This window comes from Colias croceus, chromosome 5 (assembly GCF_905220415.1).
Source record: "Colias croceus chromosome 5, ilColCroc2.1".
NCBI lineage: Eukaryota > Metazoa > Arthropoda > Insecta > Lepidoptera > Pieridae > Colias > Colias croceus.
Genome location: NC_059541.1, coordinates 5,589,156 through 5,616,914, shown reverse-complemented (window position 1 = coordinate 5,616,914; position 27,759 = coordinate 5,589,156). Strand labels below are relative to the sequence as shown.

The following is a 27,759-nucleotide window of genomic DNA, read 5'->3' as shown; positions in this document are numbered from 1 at the left end:
AAAACGGTGTACAACCCAAGCTTAAAGCTTTACTATTTTATCTATTGTTGTAATTTTAACTTATACAATAATTCTTACACATAAAGAAATTTCAAACATTATTGTTATCTGGCAATTTATTAAAAATATAATATCCATCAGCAAAGATAAAAAAAGGAATTAATTGATTGAAGAATATCAGAAAGGTGCTCATCGGATGCAATAAATTCTAATTATTATCAACAGTGCATATCAACTCATTTGTATATATTGTTACTATGCAATCAGCATGCAGTATTCTGTATTCAAATGGGTTCATGTCTTGAAAATTCGTGACTCAAAAGTAATTATTTCTTTATAGGAATAAATTTTAATTGCCTTTAAAAACTATTTGTAGGTACCTATAGATCTTTTATTTGTCTGATGCAAATTTTTAAATGTTTAAGGACAAATTGAGGTTACGTTTAAATTATAATAGTCATCAATTTTTATTATTTTGCAATCAGTGATAGATAAACAATATTTATCTATAAAGATGTAATATATCAAATGATTGATTTCAGAGATGTTCAACCTACATGTCGCCGTCATCTGGTTGAATCTACTATTTGATTGAATCACTAGGCCGCATGTTGTTTAAACGAGCGTCACTCAACGTGCACTTACCTAATTAGCGGATTGTAACATAGCCAATTGAACAGAATGGATATGTCGCAGTCATCTTGTTGAATTTGCTATTTAATTGCATGACAAGTAACTAATCGTAAATCCTTGAGGTAGAAGATTTTGATGGGAAGGGTGATATTTAAACAATTAGTAGATTAACATGGATTTATTTAGTTTATCAAATGTGTTTCGTGTCGGTGCTGTACTTACTAACAAATCGGTGTTTTCAAACAATACTCTTTAACACAACATCTTAAATACAACAAGCACATTACACTATAGATACAAATGTTCATAATATTTAGTATTTTCTACAAATCAGCATTGAAGCGAATCGAGTACTCTTAATTCTTAGCACCACAAAATGTTTAATGGTCATCCTAACACAAAACATAACGATAAACTTTGACAGTCAATAATTAAATGGCTGATGAATAAATTAAATTAGATACTACTACATTTAACAACTTAACTACAAGTTAAGCAATGTAGATCAGAATAATCAAAAGTCTGAAACATTAATTTATTGTGTATCAATAAGTGATTGCATTAAATATGAGATAAAATTACATCTAATTTTAAGCTATTATTTACAGAACAGTTAAAACTAGGAATAATCTCATTCAACGTAAAAAATATTTCTCAATGCCCCCGATGCAATAAAACTATGTCGTAAAATTTATGGACACGGTTTATGATTTTACAAAGTATTAATGAGATTCTAAAAAGCTTCTATCGAATTATTTAATAAAAATATGCAAATCAAACGAACCACCGCATGAATTCTTTTCAATGACATGCGGATTTTAATTTAACCGGAAAATAATCTCATTGGTAACATGTGAAGCATTGAGAAACACAATAAATTGTTAAAAATAATGAATTCAGTAATACTTAAGTATTATAATAATATAAAAAATATAGTAATCTATATTTACAATGACAAAATTCTTTTAATTTAGATTAATACTAATCGTATTTAACAGTAAAAGGCCATAATACAGCCTTAAGGCGTAACTGTATAAGAGGCACATACTAACAGTTAAATAGCTATAAAAAAGCTATGAAGGTCCACTCCTCTGAAGCAGAGGCTTCTTCGTTAATTCGTGAAATGAGCCACTAAAGTGAGGGTTAAAATAAGAGTCCGGAACTAACGAATAAAGTCTGAGTATCAGAGAGTTTTTACGATAGTCATTTATGCTTCCTCACGAGTCCCAATATTCATAGTTTCATCATATTTCCGGAGAAATAGTCCCGTGAGAATATTGCACTTAGTTTATCACAACTTATAAGTAAAGGATTAATTTAAAGCATAATTACGTATACCCAAGAGGGGTAATTCACAAAACAATCACTGGTCAAAAAGTCACTGTCCGTAGGCGTCATAGGCACCGTAGTCTTGGTTTTGCGGTCACAGCAGCGGGACTGGGGCCACCCCGGGGACGAGCGGCTCGGGCACGCCCTGAAGCACGCCTTGGTGGTAGTGGTGGTGGTGCATCATGCCGTTCATCATCTGCTGGTGGTGCAGCATTGTCGCGTGATGCAACTGCGCGTGTTGCAGCGACGCATGATCACCCTTTTCTTTCATTACCACCTCTTCGCGTTTCTTCACTTGTTTTCGCTCTTTGGCTCGGCGGTTTTGGAACCATATTTTTACCTTGAACAAAATGATTATTTGAATTTTGTGCTGGTTGGTTGATGAATGGTGAATGTAGCCTATTATAGCTAGCAATATTTTTATACCAACTTTTATAAGGACTCAAAAGAATTAATATTGCTATTTGACACGTAACATGATTACGGCTTCTGATTTTGTATTACTATTCTCAATCTTAGTATTTATAGAAGTATTACAACATTTAGGTAACAATTAGTCCAAAATAAAATAGGTACCTATTTCATCGATACGCCCACTGATATAATACTCAAGACCAGTTAATAGCAGTCATAAATTAATTTTCTGCAAGCTTGTACCTAAAATTGTAATTTATGACAATGGCTTAAACAGCGATAATTGAAACCTGATTAGGTACTTCAAAATACCTGATTGGAACAAAAAGAATTTAGTGTTCATAAAATATTAATTGTATCTACTTGATAGTGATACCTACAACCTTTATTGTTCATTTGACATTTAAAAAAGACGATAAAATTATGAGTTTCGTTGATTGTGTATAATGTGTAAGTACCTACCTATATTGTATATAATTAATCACAAACTGTTTATCTTAGCAAGTAGGTAAAGTAATTGGAAAGTAAAAATACATTTATCTACATATTTTCTTTGATTAGATAATCACAAACAAACGACATAGATTACTTTTTATCCCGGAAGGAACGGGAACTATGCAGGTTTTTCTTTGAAAACGCGGGCGAAGCCCCGGGAAATCTAGTTTCATTCAAATTCAAATTCAAATTATATTTATTTGCAAGAATGTAGTTATAAATTAGGTGAGTGCTGTTCCATTTCTCTCAATTGAAATTTGAAAAAAAGGCGTTCTTATACTGATCAGATCGCAATTTATTATTTGGCGATAATTTATAGGATCAAACATAAATAAATACCTGTCGTTCAGAGAGTCCCAAACTGACAGCTAGCTCAGCCTTCCTTCGAATAGTAATGTACCGACTGTAGTGGAATTCCTTTTCTAACTCCAGCCGCTGATGGTCACTGTACACCACTCTGTATTTGTCTTTTGTCCGCGTTTTGCCTGTAACAAATAATGCGAATTAGTACCTAAATAGTGAAATACATAATTAATTTATGGTTAATTTCGAATTTAAGATTCGAAAGTGCTTCTAAAAGAAGTCTAATTGAAAAAATAAATGTTTGAGTTTAATTGAAAGTCAATAAATAAACAATGCAAAAATGTCTGTAATTTGTAACAAAAAGTAAGAATACCTAATACTGTTTTAGATAGAGATTCTCAATAAATAAACTGAATTGTGGTCTTGTAGACGATCCTCAAGAGAAAAGTGTGAATAGTCAAGTAGATATATCTAACACCAGCCAAGTATATCTAACACCAAGACTACAGAGGCAAGGCTAAGATTTTTTATAATTAAAATAAATCGTTTGTTTTATTTAAACAGCTGTTGGATAAGAGGATGATAAGATGAATCCAATTGTTTGAGAGAACAGAGACGCCGCGGCTGGGAGCTTAGCGCGGGATCATCGCGGACCACACCTGAAGAGGTTACTCTACTCGAGTACTGTTTGTTTCATAAGCTTTCCTATCTTAATTCCTTCTTTATTATTTACGTAACCAAGTGACAAATGCAAAATAAAAACAATTTTACCCATTTATCCCCATTTACCACTTCATTTGTCGTGTCATGTCGCATGTCGCCGTAATAATTTTGCTGTGTGGTTTTATAAACAAGTAATAACTGCGTTAAAAACAACCGACTTCAAACTTGCACTTGTAAAATTCACAACTACCTACAGACAAAAATGCTCATAAAATAAAAACTACAAGGCCTATCCGAATAAAATTTTTATGGGACCAATTCGACACCATCCCGCATCGAACAAAAAAAGGATCACGTAAATCGGTTCAGAAACCTCGGAGTAATCGGTGTACATACATATAAAAAAAAAAAAACATACCGGCCGAATTGATAACCTCCTCCTTTTTTGAAGTCGGTTAAAAAAAGTATGATGAAAATAAGTAAAGGTTTTTCATATACCTATTGGGATCATAGAAAAACTATATTATATGCTGATGATTTTGACATCGTTTAAAATTTAATTTCTATAGTTACCTACCACAAAATATATTTACCTATATATATAATATTTGAAACTATTAGGTGTACCTACGTTATTTTTCACTTGAATTTAAATCTTTTTAGTTTTAACTGTTCGCAAATAACTTGTAAAAGTCTATTTTACCGCAAGTTCAGATATGGATATCTCATCTCATATCTCCAAAATTAGTGGTTGATTAAATAGACTGTTTAATTCTAATCCATTTTTAATCTCTGTTCTCTTGATCATACACAGCTCAAGGCTCTTATTTGAAGAGCTTAAATCCCAAAAGCGGAAAAACATCCCATATTTTTCATCGTTATATGGAAAATTGTAATTTTATTTACACTTTTTATCTGTGTTGTAGATTTCTCAACGAGTAAAATCACCAAGATATGTAGATCTGTTTACACAATACTAAGACAGAGTTGAGGTGTCTGCTTGTGTACTCGGAGTGTGTAAATATTCCTTATCTTGGTATTAGGAACTTCATAAATTACGTTTGTCAGATGCGAGAAACAACGTGGAATTTGATAGAAACGTTGCGTAATAATTTCAAATTACATGCACGTTTTAGAAGCATTTTTGTATTCTTTTATTTATTGTATGGAAACGGGGACATTACGTAGGTATAAGTACAAGTTTATAACTCATAAATAATTAACAAAAACTATATCCAACAACATTGATGTTATCTTATTAGTAGATATTGCAACTGATAATGCAAATAATTCCAAATGGAATATACCAGACGGGAAAAACGATAAAAATGAACGACCTGTCGTAAATTTCTCACATTATAACAAAACCAAACAATATTGTATGCATATTTAAGAGGTGCATAGATAAACTCTTCAGTGTGCTCGAATGACAGAAAATTATAACTAAAATAAATTTCCTGTAGGGGTGCAAACACAAAGAGAACTAGCGGGTCAAACAAATACCCGCTCTATCTAAAGAAGATGCGGTGTTTGATAGCAGCTGTTAATTTTTTGGGTAAACGTCATGTGATGGCTGGACGAGCACCTTGTGAACTTTAGGCCACACATACATACATATTCTAAACTGTATAAAAAGTTGAATTATAAGGAATAGGTACTGCAATTCTAAATAGCAATGTAATTTTACATCAGACGCATTTGAAACATGACGTCGTTTGCAACCATTTAGCACATCAATGCTAGTTAAACAGAATGGCTTCAAAGTATTTGCAGATAGGTAGGTAGGTATATGCATTTATTACTCATATCTCAATATTCAATTATGTAATCGAATGGCATTATAAATAACATGAAAATATTGAAAAATACAAAAAAAAGCTTTAGATAAACTTAAAATTAATCAAAGAACTTTTCACACAAATACCTACTGTATAGAATCATAAAATATTCACACCTAAGCCATCGTTCTTATACAAATTGTGTAAGTAGTTATATTAAAATTAAAAATCAATCTATCTTCCCACCTAATAGAAAATCTAAATATAGCGTTATCATTATGCGTTTTACAAAAAACAGTTGTTTGTTAACAGCAAACAGTGCGGGCGGGCGCGGCGAGCCAGGGCGGATAGGACTTTTACTCGTTTCGTTTGTTATCACGGGCAAATACACTTTCAGATAAAATGGCCTCGCAGTGCATCACTAACGCCATTATTAAAATAGCAGATCTTACGTGTCTTCTATTCATAGCAACATCAATATACAATACTAGAACCTACCACCCGTTTTCAACGGTGTGAAAACCCCCAACTTGTTCAGACCTTGTCATTTAATTACATACATATTGCTTATTATACGACATAAATAAATAGGAACATTTAAACAGCATTATATCACAAACAAATTGCAAATGTAAAATAAATACTTCAACAAACTCAAGATAGGTACCTTATGTAATGATATTATGATAGTGAGGTCACATTATAACAAATAACAATAGAGTAATAATTATGATAACGCACTCATTCACTAGATAGGTAGATGAGTATTTGGCAATATGAAGTCGCTAATTGAAAAATAATAAACACGCTTCCCATATCGCTGATCCTCCGATTACACGTGTACCTTGATATCAGGAACAGAACGATTGCTTGTCGAACATATTGTAGAACGCGATTTGTGAGGGAAACAATTAATCGACTAGTTATCGGTTACGCTTGCGGCTTTGTCGGCCTACCGAAGTCCGAAATCCTGCTTTCAGTAATGCGCGATTATCGCGAGCGAGTGCGATAGCGGCGCCTTTGAATATGTTGATTCAACCGCACGTCCTATCGCCCGATACCTTCTTGTAAGCGCTTGTAATGTGTTTTTGATGGACGAGGTGCGGCCATTATCTGATATCACGACGATAACATATACATTAGAGACGTATGTGATACATTTTGAGTGGAAACAATCTGGTTTGACACTTTTTACGTGTCGTACCTAAATGCGATTTTCGGAAATCGGAAGAAATAAGATTTTTTTTAAAAGTAAAAATAAACAACACTCATGGTTGGAAAGAGCCAAATGGCGGCTATAAAGCGTCGCTGCGTTAGCTTTATGTGCTGTTTCGCCTCCATTTGGGGTTCGAATTGATCCTACGCCGACGTTGTAGTACCTAACTGTTAACGCCTACATGATTATGTAAGCATCAATTGGTTGTTAAATACGGTTGGAAGTGATGGAACGTGTTAGATATTGAAATAATACTTAATTTTATTGAAGAAACATTACTTAATAGGCATACAAGTAGATAAGTAGGTACCTAGTAAATTTTAATAAAATTGAAACACTACCTAAGTAAAATAAGTAGGTAAATTATGTAGTTCAAGAACTTAAACCTTCTAAAATAAACGAAAGTAGGAACAACAAAAGATGTTAAAGAAAAACAGGAATCAAAAACTTTCATCGGCAAACATATTGAAACACAAAACTATAAAGACATCACAAAAAAACTGACCAAGAACATCAATTAGTTTCAAGCTTGGACAATTATTACAATGATCGTTTCCTACTGTTCGCCTCTGAATTTTTTGCGAACCATCACCCGCTGAGAAGTAGCCGCAAAAAGTCGACTTTCAACACTCTCCATCCATCTTTCTTCATTAGCCCATTTACCATTATCTGTGTATCTTAAATATTGATGGGTTGTTTACAAAGGAGGCGTTGATTGGTTATGCCTTTGACATAATCGGCTTTGTGTAAACTCCCCGGTGGGATTGGTGAATGCCCGTTGACAAATGGAGAATGATTTCCATGAACATTTGGGATTGTGCAAACAACGACGTAAGATAAATAGAGATAGAAACGTTTTGTACACATAGAACCCGCTACGTAGTCAGGTATAGAAATTATGAATACTTATTTAAATAAGTCTGCAAATAATACGATAGTGTAATTGATAAGAAATTGCATTGTTATGATACAGTATTGGTGCGTGCTTGTAATAATTAGACCGAGCATATCTAGGTAGTCAATTTTTGGATGGAAAAGATCTTCTAAAACGTGCACAAAATATAATTAATCCTTTTTATATATATGTACCTATAATACATGTCATATACATATTACTTATGTGTTATTCTGTTGTACTTTCACACAATCTATCGTTACTATTATAGGTAGTAGGTAACCAAAAATTGCAAACTAAAACTACCTACCTACTTTAAAAAAGCCAGTCATGTCCAACCCATTGAATAGTCACGAAATAGCGCACAAATACCGGTGCACTAAATAAAGACAATAGCTAAGTACAATTACAGTTCCGCGCTGTTACGAGAACTTGGCAAAGATTTAACTTGTTCGTGTCCCCGGGGGGCCGTTGTCCGTGATTGTCGCCGGGAGCATCCCCTTCTATCCCGGCTTGGCCCGGGATTAATTGTTCACACCATGCATTCGCTCCCAAGGCACGCGTTAAAACTGAATCGTTCTACAAAGCATAAAATAACATCTAAGTAATGTTATGCTCGATGATAATTGCGGGAGCATTGTTCGAGAATGCGAATGACAAAGTTAATTGCTCTTGAGGTTTTGTGCGTTATTTAAAACAATGTTGGACGTTTTAATAAATGTTGCGGTAGATTTATGTGTCTGTATTTAAATTCGGTATAATAGGAGATGTAATTTCGTAACACAAGAATAAAACGCGTAGGTTTAATTAAACAGAAGAGGTCATAAATATGAATCCTCAACGAATGATAAAATTATTATTTGTAGGAAATCTAGAAAAATGAGGTACCTACCTACATTAAGTAGTTATTTTAGTATGGGAATATTATGAATATATTATGTATTTAGTTAATAATGTATTATGCTAAGGTATTATGTATTTGCTTTTGCCTATACCTAGGTATTAAGTTCATTCAACATACCTACTACCGTCAGATTGATATGGTGTAAAATATTAATTAATATAATTAAATATTTATTTATTTTTTCTCTTTTCCTTTAATCTTTATTTCATAGATTAAATATTAAACCTTATAGGTTTATTATAATTTTACCAGACACATGTTAGGTAATAGGTACCTAGTACCTACACACATAATTACTAAGTTTCACCAAAGATTTATCCTAGGGTTAAACGGTTATTCTCATGTAGGTAAATCACTACTACGCTAACTTCAGTGTCATTAAAGTTTATCAGAAAACATTTTAAAATATTTTTATTATAATTAATAACATTTAAGTATTTTAAGTAGGTATAATATGCAATTCTGTATCGATTCCAAGAATCCGTTGGTATCGCACACAAAAACAATCATTTTGTGATTAAAAAATATTCAGACATTAACAACATTCGCGAAATACAGGGTTACTTGTAAAACACCAGCAACCTCGCAGGACCAGATAGCTAACATCATAAGTAACAACATTTGTTCTACGACTTTTGGCATAACGCACTAAATTATTTTTAAATGATTTTTTAAACTTTTATTGTACTCTCCTAACATATTTTGTAAGTCTATGTTCTATTCATTATCGGATGGACGACGCGACGCCCCCCTCCCCCTCTCGTTCGCTTCTTGTTTACGTAATTTTTGGGAGGCGTAGAAAATTAAATGAATATTTATTTTTGTATGAAAATAAAATCTAACAAATTATCAAAAGTTGTAGAACAAATGTTGTTGCTTACGATGTTAGCTATCTTGTCCTGCGAGGTTGCCGGTGTTTTACAAGTAACCCTGTATAATTGCCATGCTTTTTCATGAATACTTGAAACGGTACGGTAAATAAACAAGCAATGAAAAAACAAATCGCGTCGTAAACTTATGTAAAATTGTTACATATAAAATAGGTAATACTTAAATTAGGTAATTATAGAGAAAGTTTATCTCCGTTATTCCGATATCCGAATAAAAAATTACAACGCTAAAACCTTGCATGTTATTTCGAAGGTGTGTCCTTAAGATTAAATAAAAAATACCTACCTACATACCTAATATGCTATATTGTTTAAACAGTATTTATCAGTCTTTAAGTATAAATACCTATAATTATCGAATATCGACGATGAAATTACAAACAAAAATGCGTCTACGACTGACTACTGCATAATCTGGATGTTAATTTTATATCTATTGTTAAAAATATTACATACCCATTATAATAATTCCTTCATCATTGAGTGTACATGAAAATAGATAAAGTGTGATTAAATCTCATGATATTAAATATTATTTATTCATTGTTCATAAATAAAAACAGATTGATTGATTGGTTGTTGATTACAGCACAATATAGGTATGCTAATAATCTGGGATACTCTTATAAGTTATTACTTAAATATATGAACACAGGCACATAAAATATGAACTAAGTCAAATTTCATAGGTATACCTATTGGTATACTTATGTAATTTGACTTAGTTCATATTTTATGTGCCTATGAAAAAAGGTGTGACAGTGTGACATTTTCTACCTGTACCTATGTTTTATCGATATGATGCAAATTGATTTGCGATGCAAAAATATAGTTAAATTAATTTAGAATACTTCAACGGACTTCAAAAATTCTTAAGTCGACTGTAGGTATTTATTTTTTGAGTTTATTACCTCAGAATTCTATCGACTCGGTGGTCAATTTTTATGATTCTTTATTTTTTTAAGCTATAGCACGCTAGTGGCTAAAGTGTGTCTGTTTTTGGACCGAATAATGTTTATATATTTTTTCGCTAAATTCTTCTATTTCAGAGCACTGCGTTCAATCTAATCAAAAGTTGGTTAATTCAATTTGTCCATCAAACAACACCTTACCTATTTCTTTGGCGTGCTGGTGCAGTCTCGCATATTATTAGATATAGGAAATCTTGTTATGTAGAGTGTAGACAATTCCTTCTCCCACCCTACTTTAGTTAATAAACAATTATTTTATATACATAAACGCATAAACAAACTACCTAATAAGAATTAAAAATTATGGGTGTGCGCCAGATTTTTTCCTATGTCCATCGTATTTATTCGATAGGTAGGTAGGTAGCTAATCGATATTATATTTAAAATTTAAACACGTTTTCATTTTTTATATTATTTTCTGTAAATAAGTACATGCTGTGATTGCTAGCTGCTTTATTTGTACATAATAATATGATGATAAAAATAAAACAAAAGGTTAAATCCTTACACTTAAAAAACTAAGAATCTAGGTAGGGTCATTGCGCCAGTTCGCGTCCACTTAGTGCAGTTGGAAAGTTTGAAGGAGAAAATAAAAATGTTCCAGAACAAATTTCAACGCAAAATTTATGTAACGTGTTCATTACATAGTCTATTTTAAGATTTAATTTCAGTTGTGTTGGAAATATCATGTGGTTTTTATTTATCTAGACAAATAGCAGAATTAGGCGTTTTACCCAGTTCGCGTCCAAAAATTCCAGTTTGCGTCCACCCGTGGACCAGTTCGCGTCCACCAGCTTAGAAAAAGAATTAAAAGTGTATTGGGTGATATTTTATCAGATAAATGCAAATAAAAATTAGATTTTAATAAATTATTTATTTACGAATATAGTTATTTAATAAAAACCGGCCAAATGCGAGTGGGACTCACATACCGAGGGTTCCGTATTAACCTGTTTTTTTTCATATGTTTTAACTGTAAATGATTATTTTTTCAATATTTCCCTTATTCGTGCTATAAGACGTTGCTTCGTACCAAACTTCAAGTGTCTGTGTTCACGTAAAGTACCCTGTAGGTTTTGATTCCCTTGCGAATGTCGAAATTTGCGAAAATTTGCAGCATAAACGGCTGTATCTTTTGAATTCTTTGGTTTATAAGTTTGATTTTTTCACTGCTTCAAGGGACCGTAAACTTGAGTATTCAATATAAATTTCAGCCTTATACCTGAACGCGTTACTTGGTAAAGGGTCTTGACAGAAAGACAGACCGGCAGACGGACATACAGACGGACGGATATCAAAGTGATCCTACAAGGATTCCGGTTTTTTTATTTCACTGTAAGGAAATTGGAAAAACTTATTTATATTTATCTTCTCATCATTAATAGAACTAAAACTTAACAAAAAACAACGCTACATTATGTAAATAAATAATAATCAGTTCTATTAAGATTACCTACCTACCCTATTTTTTAGTTTCTAATGAATTAAATTTATTTTTTGTTTATATTATTTTCTTAACCACAGACTTATTGACTCTCATTCTCAAAGATAGGTACTAGTCTCATTCTTAGAATACCCATTTTAAAATGAAAAAATAGCATAAAAATTTGCTAATTTGAATGAAAATTTAAATTATCAACTTGTGGTCTTAGTCAAAAATTTACAATCTATTTTAAATTACATATTTTAACAAACAATTCATTGCTACGTAATGAAAAACAATGTGGACGCAATATGTTCTATTTATTATGCACTATAGGTATAGTTTGCGCCCACCGTGGACGCAAAATGGAAGATGTATAAATTCGGTGTAGTAATTCGCGTCCACCTTATTTTAGCTATTAATTGTAAAAGAAATAAGCTGATTTATAATCCATACTATTCCATGTTTTGTTAGCAAAGTAAAGAAACAGTTACATATTCAAAAATTCACATTTAACAATAAGATACTTACCGCCAAACGCGACGCTGCGCACTATTTTTTTCTCAAAATCCCGCGCGTTTTAGTTCTCTCGTCTAATAGCCAAAATTAAATATTTTTTTTAAATAGGATAGGCGGTGCGCAGGCATATTTTGAATATGTGTGCATGTCTCTTATACAGTGAGGTATTATCGGAAATTTTTCTTATTACAATTTTACTTAAAGTTTACTTATTTTCGTGAATTTTCTAAAAGATATCCGCGAAATGGACGCGAATAGGCAGGTGGACGCGAACAGGCGCAATGACCCTACCTACCTATTTGCTATTTGGATTTCCTCTGAGCTAGGTACTTTCTTTGGCATTAAGTTCAAAAATTAGGTTTCCTTTTTAAATATTATGTATTATCTAATAGTTTACCTATACTATACCATCATTGACAATCTATAGGTACCTACCTAGCAGAATTCTTCGGCATTGATTTTTTTTTAATCAATGCCGAAGAAATTAGCATACTTACCAAAGATACAAGCTGAATAAGATATTGATTTACAAAATTGTTTCATTTATTGGTTCTCTTATTTTATTTTTATGATTATCTAACTAAAAATTTTGGTTGCGTCATGGCAATACCAACACGTCATGGAGTAAGGTGATGATTTTGATTTCTTTAATCTTGCCAAAGAAATTTCACTTCTGACACGTGAGCTCGGCGCAGACGCGCTCTGTTTTTAAAGTGTTAGGTATACTGTAGGTCCTAGGTACCTAAGTAGGTACGCTTATAATTAAACAAGCTATTGTTAAATAACAGTTAAAAATGACAGCCTGTCAGATTCCGTATGAACAGATAATATTTTTGTAACATCACTTGTTTTGCGTTGTTGTAAATAACTGGTAAGTATATAAGTGGCCAATCGACAGCATACAAATTTTATTCATATTTATCAAAGATACACAAAGACCGCAAAAATCGCAATTTGACGCGCTTAGCGCATCCAATTGCAATCCAGTAAACCTAGATTTTTCGACCTTCCTTATACCGGATATTATATCTGGTTTCTTCGTGTCATCACAATTTTAAGCTTAAGGTCAAAGAATAAAGAAATCAATATTTTAATTTATTGAAATATCTGCGGTCTTTTGATTTTTAAGCAATAGGATGGAGATTACCTGAGAAGGTAGGTACCTACTTTATTTAATTATTTTAAATCACATGCCCTCGATTTAACTTATGAGGAATAAAACGTACTTACCTACCTGTTTAAAACATTACACATCTATACTACCTATATGTAGGTATAGTGAAATCGTAGTAAAGTTAAAGCTGTACAATTGTACATTGAATAGGTTTACCTATATTTAAAAAAAATACCTACTTGGGCTTGGGCCTTGATCTACAATCGATATCGAAGCCAAAATAGTTTTTATAAATTTTGTCTTTATGTACCTACCTACTTATGTCCGTCTAAACTCAAAAAGTATTGAATGGACTAACTTCAAACTTGGTACAGAAATTGCTAGAGACCTAAGAAAGAACATAGGATAGGTTTTATCCCGGAAATCCTACGGGAACAGGAACTATGCAGGTTTTTCTATGACTTTCGTCGATGCTGCCGGTCTGGATCTATAGGATACCTAGTTCAATAGTTAAATCATTTGTCTGAAAAGACATTGGAAACAGAGGCAAAATTCGATAGTACCTAATGCGGTAAAAAGCATTTTTCGCATATTTTTTTAGATGAACTTGTGAATTCATTTTTGAAAACTTTAATTTTTTTTAAGGAAACTTATACCTACCTAGATACCTAACTAATAATAGGTACTGATAATACCTAGTTAATATAACCGTGTACTTTTGATTTGTTAGTGACAATGTTTTTTAACAATCCGAATAGCTTTATATACTTTTACTTGGGTAGGTAAGTATGTAGTAGTTTTTAGTTTTTTGTGCGGGTAGGTACCTACCTATAGGTAGTACCTAGTGGCGGACACCTATTGAATGCAGATTAAACATTGTAAGTAGGTATCTATCCTCGCGCATTATTTTCTTTAAAACTGCAGGTTTATTTAATTTCATTTGACACTATTGATGTAAAACTTCATGGAAAATTACGTCGGAGTAGCGTGGACAGTGGCTATTTTATATCTTTGTGTTTTGTTGCTTGTTTTCTGTTGATAATATCTTCTAATTTTACTTAGGTATATGAGGTTAGTAGATAAATAAAAATGAAGCTCTCATAGTAATAATAACTGCATGTAGGTCCTACATTATTTAAAAATAGGAAAAATACTACCTAATTAGGTATAAATAATTAATAATTATGTTGTTAAAGTTAGCCATTTGCCATCTAAAAAGACAAATAGAGTGGTAAAAACAAATATAACAAGAAGGAATCTTCCTAAGATGCCGCTTATTTTCTTGGAACAATAACCGAGTAAGCTTCAGCCGTAATAACAATTAGCTGCCATAAAATTTATTACTTACATTATCTGACCGACAATGACCTGTTATTGTTTGTAAATAGACAACCCTGCATAATTATTATAGTTTACAAGTTACAACAATAGTCGGCACGAAAACCTTAGATCTTTGGTGATAAGGAATTGTATTTACTATTTTCCTAGCCTGGAAATTTTTCGTACAGGGTTTAGTTCAATAATTAGGTACCTAAATAACCATAAACAAACAATTTAAATAATCTTTTTTACATATTATTTATAACCTGTATACCTACCTAGGTACGCTTTCGTTTTATACTTACCTAGGTACATTTAAGTAAGTGGGTAAATTAAGAACTAGAACGTCTAACTAGTTAGGTACCTATTTAATTGATTTTTTTAATTAGTTATAAGTAGGTATTAGGTAGGTAGGTATTCATTGGTCCGCTCGTTCGAAGGATCCATAATATAGCGATAATTGTTACACCTACAATAAAACGTATTATTAAACATTCAACTTACCTAGGTATGTACCTAATCGTTTTATTTCGCAATTGATAAATGGTAATAATACCTAATGAAAAAAAATAATTTTGTAATGTCCTTGATTATTTGTCTTTCACATCCAGATGTTGCCAATTTTATACATATTTTAGGGCGTTCTAACTAGGTACATTCAATAACATAAGCACGGCAATATGAAGGTAGACAAAAATAAAAACCTGGATTTGGCTGTGATTGGTAGCTTGGTTTCTTCATCCATTCGTAGGGCGACCGAGGCGGTGCCGGCGGCTGTGACGGCCTCGAGCCCGGGGAACCTTCGCTGGGACTCGCCAAATCTCCTCTCGCTGGCGAAGGCATTTCAGCAATATCTCTTTCACCCGGCTCTCTTTTAAAATGATGAGGATCCGTGGGCCACTCTGCCGTCGGAGCGCCATTCCAAGCACACCACTGCTGTTCTTCGAAATTCTGATGCTGCCAACCGTACCACCCGCTCGCGCCGTACTGTCCCTTGCCTTGGTACATGGCGAGCGGATTAACGTAATTCACCATTGCTCGATCACCGTCCTAGCATCGCACATACACTCGCTGTCACAACACTACCGTGCACCGGTTCGAACACGTACAACACAACGCACGGGACATTAGCCGACTGAAAATGCAAAGGTAAATTGCTGTTGAAGCGAGAACGGAGCGGGCCGCGTGACCGTGCTGAGAGGGGCGGAAGGCGGCCGCAGTTCAGCCAATAGCGAACGCTTTTGAATCCCCGCCTCACTACCGACTCGCCCGTCGCGCCCCTTGCTATCAATTTGCCTAATTACAACAAAAATAATGGACAGCACCGTAATGAACTCGGACTGAACTCAGGTACTTTTTTACTACAAAGGGATTGTCGTTAATAACGTTTGGTGTGATTCATTTGCATATTCGGGAATCAAGATTTAGATTTTAAAATGGAATTTTGTAAACATTAAATTAAATAGGTACATATACAAAAGTATCTAGGTACCTACCTACGTATAGGTACCTATCAACATAATATGCCTTAATTAAATTTAATTCCTTTACGGTTTATTTTTCTTAACATAAAAATGTACTTAGATATAGGTATAACTAGGTAGATATGTATGTTATATATAATACCTATACTTTATAAAGTTATTAACTTTATGTAGCCATACCTACCTACTCAGATATAGGTATCTTCCCTTTAAATATTTTTTTTAACTATTTTATAGGTCTACCTACTTACATGCTACCTACCTAGGTAGGTACCTACTACCTAGTTGATATTTCAATATAGGTACAAATAGGTAAGAGGGAAGTGACAAATTCCCCTTCAGCTGATAATAATTCGAACCATACCTGTAGATATACCTACCTAATCTTATATATAAAATTCTCGTGTCACAATGTTAGTCTGCATACTCCTCCGAAACGGCTTGACCGATTCTCATGAAATTTTCTGTGCATATCGGGTAAGTCTGAGGATCGGCCAACATCTATTTTTCATATGTACCACGGGCAAAGCCGGGGCGGACCGCTAGTTGAAAATAAAATTTCAAAACTCCCCATAGTCTAAGATCTGAACCTAGATCAACCTTCACCAGGGTGGTAATACTTACCTACCTAGGTATTATGGGACCAATTGTAGGTAGGTAGGTAGGTACCTAGATACCTATTACAAATTTAGTCTAGGTATTTTAAATGTATTAAAAATGGGTTTGCTGGAAAGTCGTGGACCGGATATTTTAAATAATTTATTAAACAATAAGTATAGGTATTTTTTTTAATTTTGCATTTTATTGGCCGGTCGATTTTGGTTCAGATCTTCTTCTGTCATCTCTCCGGTGGGTACCTACCTAGGTACCTTAGGTACCTACCGGACCTACCCACTTGGAAAATTGTATTTTGTGATGTTAACCCCAAGTCCCAACGCAAAGCTTTATCATAAAATTGCACTAAAAAAGACCAAAATTGGAAGGTTCAAAAATTCCTATCCAGACATTTGGTGCAGATTTACTGTATCTACCTATTAGGTAGATAGATAGGTATATTGTCAGTTGTCACAAAAAAATCTTAGATGGGCACGTAGGTAGGTATAAGGTAGGTATATTTAGATAGAAACATATAGGTAGGTGCTAGGTATCTAATACGTACCTACTATACCTAAGCTGAAGAGTTTGTTTGTTTGATTGCTTGCTTGAACGCTATGTCAGGAACCACAGGTCTGATTTGAAAAGTTATTTTTCAATTACCTAAATACCTAGTCCATTCACGAAGATAAAAGCGAAGTTCATTCTTCTTTAGGACGTATTATCACAGTATTGTGGTATTACAATATTATGGTAGGGGAGACCGAGGGGATTTGAAACAAAGGTGAGTTGAAACAGTCCCGATTTCTCGGAACTTAAAACCTTTAGCGATCTGGCAACGTCTTTTTTAAACTTCTCCTACCACAAGCTATCGCGTCAGTTCACGCCGGTGGCGTCATTTGTGCAGTTTTGTAGTTCTGAATGACATGTGCCGAAAATCGCAAAAAGTAAGTATTTCATGATTTTTTACGATGCTTGTACTTTAATATTGGTTTTCTTTTTTGGGTTGAGTTATATAGGTTTTAAAAACTTATTATCTATAGATTCTTGAAATATACTTGGTAAATTTGATTTCTGTCTATTTACTGCTTGATCGAGATTTGAGTAAAAATTGGGAGGTTTTTTCTCACCGAGGTGATTTGAAACAGACTGTTTCAACTCTCCTTGTTTTCAATTTAATATCTGATTATAGCTAAAAAGTACGAAGATTATAGGATGTTATTGTTGATTTAATGTGTTTATTTGTTTAAGCATGCCTACTGGATGAACTAAAGCAAGAAATAGATCAAAACCAGGCTGTAAAACTAAAAAGGTTAAGGTTGTCAAGAAAAGAAGATAGTGATGAAGAAGAAGAGGAATCCTGCTGCATTTACTGTATGGAATCATATTCAAATAACAGATCCAAAGAAAAGTGGGCTCAATGTGAATTGTGTGCCCATGAAGCTTTGCTGGTGGAGAACTTTGTTGATATTTTTTAAATTATTGTTCCATAGTTTATAGTAGGTAGGTACTGATTGTAATACATACTTAAAAACGACTGATTATTAACTATTTTATGTCAAAGATTTAGTTAAAAAAAATGTAAAACATTTTGTTGATTTGACTAATTATAATTGATGTTACGCATGTTAATTTTTATTAATTTTTGTGTGTATTATTTGTATTAGACCTACTTGACTGATATGTCATTAAAATATTACTATTACATATTACAAGGTCGTTGATTACTTGAAAATAAAAGTTTTAATTAAAACCTTTGAATCAAATCAACATTTTTATTTTGCAGCTCCTATTACTCCCCAGAATCATAATGTTTCAACTCTCCTCGACCTCTGTTTCATCTTACCTCGGTATGAGGGGAATTGAAACAAGTTGACTTGTTGCGATTAAGTCAATTTTTCACCATCATTTTTAACGCTTACCGTTTATTTATGCTAACCATTCGCAAGTGTATAGAATAACCTATCGATTGGTACCAGTACCATAAGATTTCTGACAATAGTATGAGTTATATTAAACAAAACGTAAAAATTGTTTCAACTCCCCTCGGTCTCCCCTAATACTGTGGTATTATCACAGTATTAAGTACAATATTATGTATTATCATAGCTATAGTAGGTATTAACTAATCTGTCATCGGTATACCTATTATTGTGTGGACTATCGTCCGTCGTCCGTCGATGACATATAATAGGTAGGTACCTATGTCATCGATGGACCAAAATAAATCCTGCAACTGAACTTCGCAACTCCGATGTGGAGCGTGAGGAGTGGGTACTGGGTAGGTAGGTAGGTACCTACAGGGTAAGTACCTTACCACAGAATTACGATAATTATAATATTGTGACCTTACTGTTAAATGTTAATCAATTACTTATTTAGATGCTTAGAACTCATTTCATTTCCATATAAAATATTATCGATTATCGGAAACCATTGATACTTACGATTTCAATAAAGGACATCTCTACGCGTGTCACAGTGTTAGTGTTAGTGACATACTGGATGTTTAATTTTAAGGGCCGATTTTTCAATCCTTATAGTCCTTTCCACCTAAGATGATTTCTGTGACATATCGCAGACACCAAAGTTTCTCGTAAAGGTAACTAGCTGTGCTCAGCGGTTTTACCAGCAGTGCTCCGGTTCTTCGGTCTTTACGTGATGATATAGCCTAAAGCCTACCTCGATAAATGGGCTATCTACTTAACACCGAAAGAATTTTTCAAATCGGATCAGTACATAGTTATTACCTAGGTAGTTCCTGAGATTAGCGCGTTCAAACAAACAAACAAACTCTTCAGCTTTATAATAAGTACCTAGGTACCTATAGATTAGTATTCATTTCTGAACGTGAATCATAATATACCTACCTACACACAGATCACAGAAACTAAAGGTACCTACATATCAAACCTACCTATTTAGAAAACAGCACTATTAAAATTACAAATTACAATTTACACGTATAGGTAATTAGGAACATGGTATAGGCACAGTTATACCTATTACAAAATAATATTTCAATACTGTGGTATAGGTACCTAAATACCTAAATGATCCTGTGACCGGGGCCTGGGTCACTTTGAATCAATGCATGGGTGACAGTGAAACCGGAAACGATAAAATATTCAATAAAAGACACCCATAGTCATACCTACCTATAACATATTACATATTACCTACCTACCTACCTATATTTATTTTGTTTTTACTAAAGGTAGGTAATAGGTACAGTCTGTTTTAATAATTAGTGAATTTGATATTTTTGGTTTTATGGCATTCAAATAACTTCATAATTAATATAAATTTGTATAAAATAGAAAAAATTCGATGCGGGTTCGAGTCCCGCCTCGTGATCGAATTTTATATTCTTTATAAATAATAATAATAATTAGTGTTTATAAAGATAACACACAATACCACAATACCTCTGGTCTTTGCCAGGATAAATTCATCCCGTTTCCGAAAATATAAAGATATCTACCTATCTACCGTCTGATGCCATTTTTTCAGATATTTTTTTTATTTTATTTAACAACGCCAATGTTCATAACATACCTACGTAATAACTAATAGGTACCTACCTACATTTCATCGTAAATGATTTTTTTTGTTTGTGCATACACCCATCCTCACAAACTTTCGCATTTATTAAAATACCTATTATTATAGTCAACTCAAACTGATTCGCTTTTTTTCCTAAGTTTGATAGTCTTATTTTTCATTAGATTATAATCGGAATCAATATAATGCGTCTATTTAAATTAAGCAATATGTGAATTTCTCGGAATAGATCAAGTAGGTATAAATTAACGGTGTGTTTAATTAGGATAAAATATAAAATAATACTATGTTTTAGTTAATTTTACATACATCAAAATTAGGTAGCGTATCATAAATATAATAATATGTATACCTAACGACAATTACACGCTCGTTTTTTCAAATTGAAATGCAATTTGTCCCTTATTTTGTTTGGCCATGGTCACCTCATTTGAAAGAGACAATTTCTCAACGGGAACAGTTTCATTCAGGCCGGTTTTATGCGCCCACTATGAGCCACAGTGCACTGTCTAGTTTAATTAAACCCTATTTTTAAAAGTTTTTGGCTAAATTTTAGTAAAATCATTGTTAAAAAATATACATTGCATGCGCCTCTTGAAATCATATTGTTTTAATTTTAATAAAAACAAATTGATCAAATTCCTTGAATGGCAAAGAGTATAATTTTTTCTTTGAGTTTTCGAAAATGTCTAATCCTGTGGTCTAATCACATGTTTAATATTTACCGGCACAACAAAACGTATCTAATCTGTGACAACTTCCTCTTCCTGAAGTTATAAGTGAATTAATGAATATTAAAATTCATCGTAAAGATATTTAAAAATCTTTTTTTATTTTATTCAAACTTAAAATTAATAAGAAAGTAATAATAAACGAAACTATGAGTTTATAGAATCATATTTGGTTACTCCCTGTCTTTATTATCTGTATTATCGATTACACAATACACAGTCTGTGCTATGTTTATAGCCTACTCTCTCACTCTGTTATTTATGGTGCGCATTAGTGTTTCAATACCTTTATCTGTTTGTGGCTTGTGCTCTTTTTAGAGTATAAGTATTCTTTGGGCTTGTGCTTTCCGTTTTTACTGTATTAATTAATGATATTAGCGTGGTAATTTAGTAAATATCAAGTGTTTCTATTTGACTACTTTTTCATTTCAATATAAATCTTTTAAAATGTCAGCGGATAATATTGAAAAACTTTATCAAAATTATGGAGTTCTCGCCGATGCCAAAGATGATATCGCCAAGGTAACCTATAAAACGATCAACTCCTTATAAATTATGATCTCGCAACTTATTCAATGTTAGACATTATATTCATAATATTTGTTACATTTTTAGCACGAAAAGGAATATTTAGAAATATTGGCGGCCGTCAAGGGTTCCGATAAAGAAAAACGGCTGGCGTCTCAATTCATTGCGAAATTTTTCAATAGTTTCCCGAACTTAGCAGACCAAGCTATTGAAGCACAGTTTGATTTGTGTGAAGATGATGATGTGGCAGTAAGTACCAAATTTGTTTCATTATTATTATTAAAAAATAAAATCTATGATCTGTTTGATATGACATTTCCTTAATGTGGATGTGTGAGCTTTAATTCTTATTATATTTAAAAAATTAAAAATTATATACATATTCCAGCAAAAGTTTTGGTGTATTTTTTTATTATACTAAACAGTTCAGTTTTTATTGAGAACATCTTATTCTGTACAGTAAATAAAAGCTCATATTAACTTTTCTTTGCAGATTCGTAAACAAGCAATCAAGGAATTGCCTATAATGTGCAAAAGTAATAAAGAACATGCACAGAGAATAGCAGACATATTAGCGCAGCTGTTACAGTCTGAAGATTCAACTGAAATCAATGTAGTTACAAATTCCTTACTCGCTATTGTGAAAATTGATCCAAGGGGAGCCTTAGCTGGCTTATTTTCTCAAATACACCAGAGCACTGATAGTGAAGTGCCAAATGAAATTGTCAGAGAAAGATGCATTAAGTTCCTTGCTACCAAAGTAAAACAACTTGGTAGAGAAGTAATTAATAAAGAAGCGGAGGATTTAATCATAGCAGAGGGCAAGAAAATCTTAGAAGTAAGTTGATTTGATATTGACCCTTCTAAAAACTTAAATGTATTGTTTATTTCAGTTTTGAATTCATAAATTATAGTACAATGTCAACTGATAACAGTAAATGCTATTTTTTATTATTGTGTATTCTTTGATTTTATATCATTAATGTTACCTTTTTTGCTTATTACCAGGATGTTGTTGCTGAAGAATTTGAACACATAATGGACTTACTAACATGGTCCAAGCTCGGTAAAACTCCGGCTGGTAAAAAAGAATTGACACAAATTATTGCCGCATTGGCATTTAGCCCTGATGACTGGCATCCTGAAGACCCTGAATATGTAGACAGACTTATTCAATGTTCTCAACATGCATTACCTCTATTTACTGTAAGTTTATATTGTCAAATATGTGTTACATTGAAAGAAAAAAACTACAAAGTAACTATCCTATACATTTTTATCTGGTCTAATTATTTATTTATTAGTCAATAGCTGATACAACTGTAATGACTCCTGAAGTCTATCAATTTAAATTATTCAATCAATAAGGTATCTGAAATACATTAGGAATTTTTGTTGAACTCTGTCTAAGCAACATACATAATATTATGTACATATAGAAAAAATAGGACAATCAATAATTTATGAGACAATTATTAAATATGCTATTTTTTTTTTCTTTTTCCACCAGCCTCAAGTTGATTCTACACAATTTGTGAATATCTTCTGTGATCATGTTTTGTCAAAATGGGATGAAATTGCAACAACGGGAGGGGGGACAGACCAAAAGCTTGAACTGTTGAAAACATTTGCTGAAATCACTGAACATTGTGGTGATATTGAAAATATAGATAAGAAGATCAACATTGTGTATGATGTTTTATTGGTAAGTAATATGTACTAATTAAGAGTGAATTAATACTAAAATTATAAATACATCATACATCAAATAAATACAACTAGATATTTTGTGTGAAAATTGATTTGTTAAATGAATTAATTTGGGGTCTTTTATTAATAACTTTTTGAGAAACATCATTAATTAATAGCTGAACTACCTAGTAATTAATAAAATATATTAGTACATAAATGAAAGCATACAAACAAATTGAAAGGTCAACATAATGATGATAGTGATTACTGTAGGAAAACATTAATAATTTATTATTTTTTAGAATTATCTACCAGAAGCTCCATTAGTAGTTAACGAGGACGAAAATACAGAGAAAACTGCCGAAAATGAAGAAAAAACGGACGAGACTAAATCATCAACAGCACCATCTCTTCAATTTTCTCATGTGGAATGTGCACTCTTTGCTTTGCATTCGCTCTGCCGCAAATCACCAGAGGCTCTCAGTGCTGACGCAGCAAGGTTGAAAACCTTACGTTTGCGACTCCAGTACACAGCTCGTTTAACACAAGGCTACATAAAGAAATTGAAAGAAGTAACACAGGTGCATAATATAATATTTAAGAATCATCACAAGGCCATAATATCTTAGAATCTACTTGTTTCTAGTATTAGTTTCTAGTATTTAATAATAAAAGCAATATTGCCTGCATTAATGTAGCACCTTGAATGGTTTTCTTATTTCTTTGTTTTATTTTAGGGTAAAAAGGGGGAAGACGCCAATTCAGATGAAAACAAATTAAGAGTGGCAGCATTGAAGACTACTTCCAATATTAATACTTTAATCCGTGACATTTTCCGAACACCACCAAGCTTTAAAAGCAAAATACAGCTCTCATTCCAGACTACAAAGAAAGAGGAAAAAGAGGTATTTTCTTAATTTTTCAAATTCACAAAATTATATGACTTTTACAAGTATGATAAATGACATGATTTGCATTATCAGTTGATTGATAATTTTACGTTGTTTATGATTTAGAAAAAACTAACTTAAAAATTAAACTGTTTTGTTCTAACTTTACAATTGATTTGCAGGAAAAAATTGTATCCCATACAGAAGACAAAGAATCTGGTGCCCAGAAAAGACACCGTCCCATCACTTTTGACAATGGCGAGAAAAAAGAATCATCCGAAAAACGCTCAAGGAGTGGTGACAGAAACTTAAAAATGTACACACCACCATCTGGAAAATATAGTTCAAGATTGAATAACAGTGGGCGCTTTATGGGGGGTAGCTCTGGAAGGGGCAGGGGAAACTATGGCAGACGGGACTTTCGTAACAATGGCGCCCCCTACAGACGGCGCAGTAATTACTGACTGACTGACTCATAAAACAACAAAGTATTTGATTAGGGATGACTGACTGTTTAATGACTTTTTGACTTACAAGCTGACATTTATTTGGTTCAAACTAACTTGAGCAACAATAAGTTGCAAACGTCTGAGTAATTACAGATATAATTACTCGAATGACAAGCAGACATTGCAGCGGAAGTAACGACGGTTCTTTTTGTTTATTGTACATAGGTTCATTGTATGCAGAACTGCTTCAAATTAGTTTTCCAGTTTTCACAGAGGAAAAGTATGGTGCGTTTGTGCAACATTAAAATGGTAAGTAATAGAAAAATAATTTATATTATTATACAGCAGATACAAGTTACAACACAACTGGTAGCTGCAGTAGATACCTACAAAAATTTTGTAAGTAGTAGATTTTAATGATATTTTATTATGAAAATTGCTGAGGAATATTCAAGATTCTATCATGCAGGTGTGTAAGTATTGAGAATATAATATGAGTTATTTAGGGGTCCATACCAGTCCTGGAAGCTGATTTTCCACACTTCTTGTTTCAGATATCTTCGAGTTTCTTTTTTTTAAGAAACTCCTACTGTATGGATTAATTAAGTCTTAAATTCAATAAATAAAATTTATCAAATACAAAATCTTTTTATTTCATGTCTTAACATCCTTACTAATTCAATGATGTAAGAAGCAATAAAACTCCCATTCCTTAATAACAACATAATTTAGAAATACATATTATGTCTGCACAAAATATCAAGATCTGAATTAATAATAATTTATTAAAAAACTAGCTGACCCAACAGATTTTTTTCTTTCTTCAAACAAATTGTCAAACCCATGAAATTTATAAGTCTGATATTTTCGCATTTTCTTAATATTTCGTGGGAATTTTCTAGAGATTTTCTTTTATAAGATCCTTCTTCTTACAATAACTAACACATCAAAAAATATCGAAATTGGTCAGCCGTTCATGCGTGATGCTGTGACCAATGAAAATAGGATTCATTTTTATCTTTAGTAAAAATAATACAAGGATCTTAACTACAATGCAATATAAGCAACTTTAAAATAGAGTTAAGTAAAAGTATTTGTAAATTAATAGCTTACTTTAAACATTGTCCACCAAGCGGCCCGATCGGGCCACGACACAATAGATATTCTATTGTGTCTGTGATTCTGGGGGCTGAGGGCTTAAGTAGATACAATTACTCAACGCATATTATCAACAACATTACACATTATATAATCAAGTCCGTAACAGGGGTCTGGGTTGGAACTGTCACTTTGAATACTTTCTATTTGTTCTAATATTTCTGTGGGAACTTTAAAGTTGGACTCCATTTCATTCTGATCAGGTAAACTTTGGAGCGCATTCTGTAAAATATCCTGCACTTTATCCAAGTGTTTCTGAAATCTGAAATTATAAATATATTCACTAATTAATATTGTCAGATACTTGGGAATTATACATATTCCTCTAATTAATTTGTTGGAAGGATAAAGCCACTTAAAAGACAACATTTTAAATTTTGTTTTACTATAAAAAATAATAGTTATTTTACTTTCAGTAGTTAGATACTTTTACATTAAATAGTCAAGTACATATTAAACTTTTTTGTATACGTATGTAAGCACAGCCACAGTTAGAAAGCAAATGAATTGATAAAAACATATTTTTTATTTCATTACCTCATTGCAGTTTCAACTCTCTGGCGTTTCTGCAACTCCATCATTACTCTCAAAGTTTCTCTTGCTTGGTGTGGTCGAAATTCATTTAGTAAATGATGTATGTGTATAAACAAAAGGCTTAAGTCTTCAACTTTTTCCGCCCTTTTGGGTGAATCTGGACAATGCACTAGGAGGTCTAAGAGATCAAGAAAATTAACAAGTAGAGAATGATTCAATTTCTTTAGTTCCCTTCTTCTTTCAAAGTGTAAGGGATAAAGTCTTCGAAACCCCTGTAAATAAAAAGAAACATGGATATTATTATGTATGCTTAGTTTTTTAACATAATGAAAAAAAAAATATATAAGTATATGCAACACATGTACCTGACTTTCAAGGGATCTTATTATCGTGTCATCAGCGTTAAAAGTGTTTCCAAACATTGAATAGGAATCATGAATAGGGCGCGGCGGTAGTGGGGCTCTGTTTCTTCGTACATTGTCATCTGTATAAAAGTTAATATACTGCATAGGTGGCAGTGGTAATGAACTGACTTGTGCAGTTTCCGAAGACATGATTGAAGATTCCTGTAATTTAATTTGAAATTAAATCATGTCCTTCAAACTGTTCACTGTATGATCTCATAATGTTTCTTCTATCAAACTAAAGGATATCAACTATCTACTATCAACTACTTAGTACTTAGGTACCTACTTCTGTATGGTTTTTTAAATACAATGATTTATGATATTAATAATTATGCAACTATGAAGTTAAAATGTAAATTTAAAATAGTCATATGGCACAATTTGATATTCAATTATAATAAATATTATTTATTTTCCAAAATCCAAATTCTCTAAATTGTGTTATGTGTACACAGGTGTACACAGTACATTGAAAGTTGAACGGTGAACCTGTGCGGTGAACCGTCGCCGTCAACCACCGTGAACTGTCAAGTGTCAAGCACTTGCTGTCAGGACCACAGAGCAAGTTATGACATTACTTGCTCTGTGGTTATGACCACAAAGTAAGTACTAAGAACCCACTTATGAACCCTTAGATCATTATTTGTAATGGATAACACTCACAGACGCTACCCCTTTGGCCGAGGTATAAGATTATTTGAATCGAAAAATCTTATGCTTTCATAAAAACTACTTGCGTAATCGATTACAAACACTCTGCGTATTCGTAAAACATCGAAAGGACGTCTGCTCAGAGCAATAAACCTATAGAGTACTTGTATCGAGCGTATACAATTTACATATATTTGTTTCTCTCTATCT

At 32.7% G+C, this 27,759-nt stretch overlaps 3 protein-coding genes across 5 annotated transcripts; 1 reads left to right on the top strand and 2 right to left on the bottom strand.

Moving 5' to 3' along the window:
• Nucleotides 1-796: 796 nt before the first annotated feature.
• Nucleotides 797-16,009, bottom strand: LOC123691997 (homeobox protein CDX-1). Of its 2 annotated transcripts, XM_045636597.1 has the most exons (4): nucleotides 15,572-16,009; nucleotides 9,977-9,991; nucleotides 3,211-3,356; nucleotides 797-2,302 (listed from the first exon to the last, which is right to left on the bottom strand). In XM_045636597.1, exons 1-4 carry the CDS (start codon nucleotides 15,900-15,902, stop codon nucleotides 2,057-2,059), a joined length of 738 nt encoding a protein of 245 aa, XP_045492553.1. In that variant the 5' UTR covers nucleotides 15,903-16,009; the 3' UTR covers nucleotides 797-2,056. The 2 variants fall into 2 exon arrangements, with proteins under 2 accessions (XP_045492553.1, XP_045492555.1); XM_045636599.1 differs by lacking the exon at nucleotides 9,977-9,991.
• Nucleotides 16,010-21,577: 5,568 nt separating this feature from the next.
• Nucleotides 21,578-25,438, top strand: LOC123691719 (apoptosis inhibitor 5). Its single transcript, XM_045636251.1, has 8 exons — nucleotides 21,578-21,762; nucleotides 21,856-22,017; nucleotides 22,262-22,606; nucleotides 22,777-22,974; nucleotides 23,279-23,473; nucleotides 23,763-24,041; nucleotides 24,198-24,365; nucleotides 24,533-25,438. Exons 1-8 carry the CDS (start codon nucleotides 21,688-21,690, stop codon nucleotides 24,812-24,814), a joined length of 1,704 nt encoding a protein of 567 aa, XP_045492207.1. The 5' UTR covers nucleotides 21,578-21,687; the 3' UTR covers nucleotides 24,815-25,438.
• Nucleotides 25,428-27,334, bottom strand: LOC123691720 (mediator of RNA polymerase II transcription subunit 7). 2 transcript variants are annotated; one of them, XM_045636252.1, is made up of 5 exons: nucleotides 27,181-27,334; nucleotides 26,857-27,057; nucleotides 26,495-26,763; nucleotides 26,001-26,219; nucleotides 25,428-25,917 (listed from the first exon to the last, which is right to left on the bottom strand). In XM_045636252.1, the coding sequence occupies exons 2-4, from the start codon at nucleotides 27,043-27,045 to the stop codon at nucleotides 26,015-26,017; spliced, it is 663 nt and encodes a 220-aa protein (XP_045492208.1). In that variant the 5' UTR covers nucleotides 27,046-27,057; nucleotides 27,181-27,334; the 3' UTR covers nucleotides 25,428-25,917; nucleotides 26,001-26,014. The 2 variants fall into 2 exon arrangements, with proteins under 2 accessions (XP_045492208.1, XP_045492209.1); XM_045636253.1 differs by having other exon boundaries at nucleotides 27,185-27,334.
• Between the last annotated feature and the right edge of the window lie 425 nt (nucleotides 27,335-27,759).